We start from the raw sequence: 6,000 nt of genomic DNA, 5'->3' as shown, positions 1-6,000 counted from the left end.
TGTTGTCCAAACAAGTTCTTGTACATGGGATGTTATAGTTTCTTGATCAGAAAGAAGTCTAAAGTTTCTGATAGTTGGGCTTATGCATGCCAGATGCAATGGGGAATTTATAAGATGTATGCCCAAACATGTGTATTTGTAAATGAAAGAGGTCATATGTTTTTATATGTCAATTTATATTTGAAAAACATGTGTCCATTGGAATGGGCCACTTGCGTAGCAAGGTAATATTTCTTCTTCCCAAACTAGTGATTATGGATTTGAGCGCCACAGCAATGGCCAGTGTTTGCCAGCTTTTTGGTATAACCCATCATCTTTGTCGAAAGAGTGCAGTCTTGGTCAAAGTTATCTCAATAGCACTGGGTAAGTAGTCAAAGCTATAATATTTGTTTAAGATTATCAACTGTAATGGTGTTGACCCTTTACCATATTCCTCAATCTGTGGTTTTCTTTATATCTTGAGTGATACTTTTTGCAAATGGAAAGCTGAGTCAGGATTATCAGAAAACTATAAAAAGTACAATTATCATTGACTGATGACAATACTATCAGAAAACCTTTTCAAGTTTACCAAAATGTCCCTCAACAAATAGAGACGATTAAGATTTATCAATACTGTCTATAAATTTCCTATCACTATAGTTGGCAGGTCAAATTTTATATTGAGTCATAAAGTTGAAAGTTTACTCCTTTAGCCCCTCACATTTGTGAGTTCATTTGGCCCAGCATAGTAATGACAAGTGATACTTGCTGCTTTATTGTGATAAAACAGCACCATATACATTTTGTCAGTGTCATTAACTCTGATAACTGTTGTGTTAGTTCTTCTTCTCAATATCAGAGCATGACAAGTGGCTAAAGTTCTGTACCAAGTCAATTTATACTGTTTCATGATTCAGTGGTTTAAATAACTGACGTGTGACAGTGATAGTCTGGGAAAGGGAGCTATCATTAGAAACAAGCAGCTTGTAGCTAGTCTCTTCAGGGTTCTTTGTTCTTCTTTTCACAGGTACAGAAAAGTCGTGTCTAATAACTGCACAGACGGTGTGCGCGAGCAGTACACAGCCAAGCCGCAGCAGTGCCCTGGCAAAGCCCCGCGAGGACTTCGGGTTGTCACATCAGATGGCACACTGACATCAGAACAAGGGCATAATGTTACCTTCATGGTACAGCTGGAAGAGGTATGGTCTGTTTAACATGTTCCCCACTGGGGTTTCCGAGTCAGAATCATTTAGAAGACAATGAATGGGACTGAACAGAATTAATTAACCAAGTGTGATTTAACTGATTAGTGACTTGAAAAATTTGAGCTATACATCTGGTCTATCATCCTATTATAAAAAGGGCTTGATTCTTTCCTCCATGGCCTCTCTTGTTTGCTGTTTGTACCTCTGCCCTCAGTGACACTGAAATAAGAATATCTGGTCTAACACTGCAAAACATGGCAAGATTATCATGTACAGCATTTTTAAAGCATGCATTTCTAGAACACCTCACAGTACAAAAAAGTCTAGATTAAAATGTTGTTGTAACTGTGACTATTTCAGATAATTAGGTTTACTTTAAGGAAGATTAAGGAAGGAAAAGGAGAAAAAAAAGGTTTCTTAAATGGAAGAAAGGTACCTTACAAGAAGATAGCCAAGGGATCATAGGTAGTGTCTATCAACTGAATAGTAAAAAATATATGAGGAATAATCAACCAGAAATTATTTTGACACATGTGAATTTTAGGGTTGCTGAATATAAAGGAAAATCCGCAGTGTGTGCCCCCACCCCCCAGCAAAATCCATGCTTTTGAATTTTGCAGTTTGCATAGGAAATTTCCATAGATGTCATTAGTCTAATCTTTAACTGGTATATCACACTGTCTCTTATATTTTTCGATGGCAGGAGGTGTATGCAAGATTCAAAGCTGCATTAGTAAATATATTGGAGTAAAAAAAATGAACTATGCTATAGATGGAGCTATATGGGTGTATAAAGGAGGAAATTTCGTTATACAATAGGAAACCTTGTTTGCACAATAGATTTGCCATATAAGGGACCTTCTTTTCCTGGTTGCATCTTCCCAATCTACCAGATCACAGAGGCAGGGAATGCTATTGATCTCCTCCTAAGAAGGTACATCTAGTGGAATCAAGAAGAAGGCCCTTCTTCATGGGGGCTCCTTCACTCTGGAACATCATCTAAATATAAGATTGACCCCCATTTTGGCACTCTTTTGCAAGGCCCTGAAGATCTGTGTCCCATTCGAGTATACACCTACAAACACACACATAAAGAGGGAGAGATAAAGAGAGCATGAGTAGATAATATGTGTTTATTTCACACACACAGCCAACCCCTACTACAGTCTCTTATATGCCTAAGGCACAGAAATGGCACCAGCAGGATTCCAGCCCCATGATGCTTGGGGTTCATGATTTGGTCAAAGCAAATGCGGTTTCCATGGGTTCATGGCACAACAAAAACCACAAAACTCCAGCAGGGTTTTTAAAAATTTATTTATAAAATTTGTAGGCCTCCATCTTACCTCTAGGTAACTCTGGGCACCTTACAAGGTTTCAGGCAACTTGGCATCAATGGGTTTCAGGCACAATGAAAGCAGCATGGTCTCAATAGGTTCAAGGCACAACAAAGACAGCTTAACTTTGAGGGGTCCAAAGGCAGGACAATGGCAACACAGCTCCAGCAGTTTCAAGGCCTGATGAAAGTAGCTTGGCATCAATCGGTTCAAGGCAATGAATCAAGATTATTCATGGATTGACAGATTACAATTATATGCAACAAGTCCCAGTCTCCAAATGCTGACGTAAATAGACGCTGTCTGTTGCACCTGATTAGGAAGGCTGAGGCTGCCTCCTTGCAAGTAGCCTTGCTAACTTCCATTGCACCTTCCTCTGTTCAGCTCTGTGCAACCTTGATTGGCCGGGGGTGACAACTCCTCTTCTGCTGGCCATCCGCAGCTGTGCCTCTCTCTGGCCTGTGTGGCCAAATGATCATCCACAGTAAATCACTACATGTGTGCCTCTTCTCCTCCTTGCACAACTGTCTGATCACCCAGCTGCTTCTCACTGCTGGATTCCCCTGACATTCCTGGTATAGCCTTGCCTAGACCATCCAAATTCTCCAGAGAGCCTTCCACATCCCCCTGGTGCTCCACAGAGTGCCTTCTTAGATGTCCCCAGAGTGGCACTCCCTCATTGTCCAAGCCAATGCCCAAGAGAGCCATCACAACCTAGTTTTGTCAATGGGTCTGGGGAGCTTGATGGAACACATCAAGTGGCTTATTTAATTGACTGTTGTTGCCAGGTGGCTGGGGGCGTATTGCTTTCTAATGTTTTTATATTGAGTTTTCATCTTTGTAAGCTGCCCAGAGTCACTGAGAGTTAATTGGATAACCATATAATTTTTGTTAAATAAATAAAATATATTTGAGAAAAGGCAAATTGGAAGAAATATTATGGACTTTTGATAACATCAAATACCATTTGATGATGGTAGTTTTCAAGTTCATTTTGAATATCTAAATTTCACTGAAAGAGATATAGAATTATATGGCTGGAATTAATTTGCTTAGTAAAGATAAAATTATATGCATTTAGATTGTAATCCTAAGTTCATTTATCAAGAAATAAACCTTATTCAAGTCAATGAGACTTAATTTTAATTAGACACACATTCTTTTAATTAATGCATTACATAAAAACATTCATAAGCTAAATTTAATAAAACAAAATTATTCTACCAGAAGAACCTTGTATACCATTTCCATCAACCCTGCATATTCAGCATAGGCAAAAAAAAGTTATGATGTATACAGAAAATATAAAGCAAATTACAGATAATTTCACTCTGGAATAGAAGGAGAAGAAACATCTGCCTGATACAAAGACCAATTAAAACTTCATTTGAAACATCTGCAAGGATAAAGAGATAACAAGTTAACATAACTAAAGACTTCCAAGTAGAATGTGAGGCTTGGGATTCAAATTTATAAAAATTGAGTTGCATCTCATTGTTTTAATACTTTGATTTACATATAAATCCTGGCACTTTGTAGAAAAAGAAGTATGCTTGCAGCCTCTTCAATGAGATTGAAATTGACTGTTTGAGGATATAATTCTCATTAGAATGATTAAAATTAGCAATACCTTCTCTTAAGAAGCAAAATGCAGAGGATGTAATCAAGGTTTAATGATGTTTGATAAGCCTGTCAGGTTGTTATATCAGAAGAATCAGGAAAACTGGAAAATGAATATAGCTAAGTAACCATGATCATCAGGCAAACATGAAAAAAGGATTCTTCACTAGGTCTTTGCTAACAAATTTGTCAAACAAAAGCAATAACAATGGCAAACCAGCAGAAACATATCTTACTTTCATGCCTTGGTGGAATAATAATTTTCCATGAGTGGAAGACAAATAAAAAGAAGAGCTGAACTATACTTTCTGAGAGAAAACTATGCTAAATTTCAAACTATGCTAAGCTTCCAGTATTAAATAGGAACCTATTTTGCTATATTAAAGTAGAAGCCATAATAATGGCACTGTGTAAGTGGAGGAAATGCAAACAAAACATAGGAAAAGTTATTGAGAAGCTGCACTAACACAAATTTGAGAGTATTCAGTAATCTATTTCACTGAATATACCTAATTGCAGTTACATCACAATTTTCAAGGTTTACATAGTATATTTCAAACAATGCAACACTATTGGATTTGGGAAAGTGTTAAACAGTATCCCTAACTTCATATGTTGGTGTATTACTTGGGGATCCTATATAAATCAGGTTTTGTAGCATAAATACAGAAGTTGAAAATCCTGAAGTATTACATACTGTCTTTTAATAATCACTAACGTAGTAGCCTACTTTGCCCAAGATCACTGCTTTTAAAAAAGTGCTATGGCCATTTTCCTGAACCTCTGAAAGGTGAAATGGTTGGTTTTCATTTCTTCCTTTTATTCATCAGAAAGAGCATTTTGATTCCCTTAAAATTATTGAAAGCACACGATTTATTTGCAGTCCCAATGTTTCAGAGATCCTATACCTCTGTTGAATGCAGCCAGGACTGCATTGGGTTTTTTGGCAGCAGCAACACAAAGCTGGCTCATACTTGAATGATTGTACACTAGGACTCCAAGATCGCTCTTGCAGCTACTGCTGTTGAGCCATGAACCAACTATTCTGTACGTTTGCATTTGGTGTAGATTTTCACTTTTTTCCCTATTGTTTTTCATTTTGTTAGTTAGGGCCCAGTGTTCAAATCTATCAAGTTCCTTCTTTATCTCAAACCTATTGGCTTTTCCTGCCAGCTTGATAACGTCTGCAAATTTGATGAGTACCGCTGACATAGCTGTTAAAGAATTATTAGGTCTAAGAAAGAGCCTTGAGGTGCACCATTGAATACTTTCCTTCATATACATGCAGTTCCATTAAGGACTACATGTTGAGTGAAGTTGGTCTGCCAAGTTACAAATCCATTTGATAGTGATGCTGTCTAACCACATCTTCCTCTCTTATCAAGCTACTGTTATCTATTAGCTTGTTATCTAGTTTATCAAATGCCTTACTGAATTCCAAATAAATTATATCCACAGCATTTCACTGGTCCATTAATTTTGTTACTTTGTCAAAGAACGCAGTAAGATTTGTCTGGCATGATCTGTTTTTGACAAACCCATATTGGTTTTCGGTTATGACTTGTTTGTTTCCAGATGTTTGCAGATTTGTTGCTTGATTATCGTTTCCAGGATCTTCCCAGGTCAGGCTGATAGGTCTGTAGTTTCCTGGATCCATTTCTTCTCCTTTTTTGAAGAAGCAAATTATGACAGCCCTTTTCTAGTTCTCTGGCAGTTCTCCAGTGCTCCAGGATCCTTGATAGATATGGTTCAGCATTTTTGAGATCATGTCTGCCAGTTCCTTCAAAACCTTGGGCTGTAATCCATTCGGTCCCGGTGATTTGAACGGATCTAAAGTTGATGGGTGTTCTCTTACC

The 6,000-nt window shown here is 37.7% G+C and overlaps 1 protein-coding gene across 1 annotated transcript in view; it reads left to right on the top strand.

The window, feature by feature from the left end:
- The window catches only part of SORCS1 (sortilin related VPS10 domain containing receptor 1), a 454,044-nt gene that overhangs the window by 407,987 nt on the left and 40,057 nt on the right, over nucleotides 1-6,000 (top strand). Inside the window, 2 exon segments of the mRNA XM_081955321.1 lie at nucleotides 250-363; nucleotides 1,010-1,181. Of these exon segments, the coding sequence (XP_081811447.1) occupies nucleotides 250-363; nucleotides 1,010-1,181 (286 nt within the window).

Source organism: Natrix helvetica (assembly GCF_964273705.1).
Source record: "Natrix helvetica genome assembly, chromosome: 5".
In the NCBI taxonomy this organism is placed as follows: domain Eukaryota; kingdom Metazoa; phylum Chordata; class Lepidosauria; order Squamata; family Natricidae; genus Natrix; species Natrix helvetica.
Note: the sequence above shows the minus strand (reverse complement) of the source record. Positions and strands in the feature narration are given on the sequence as shown.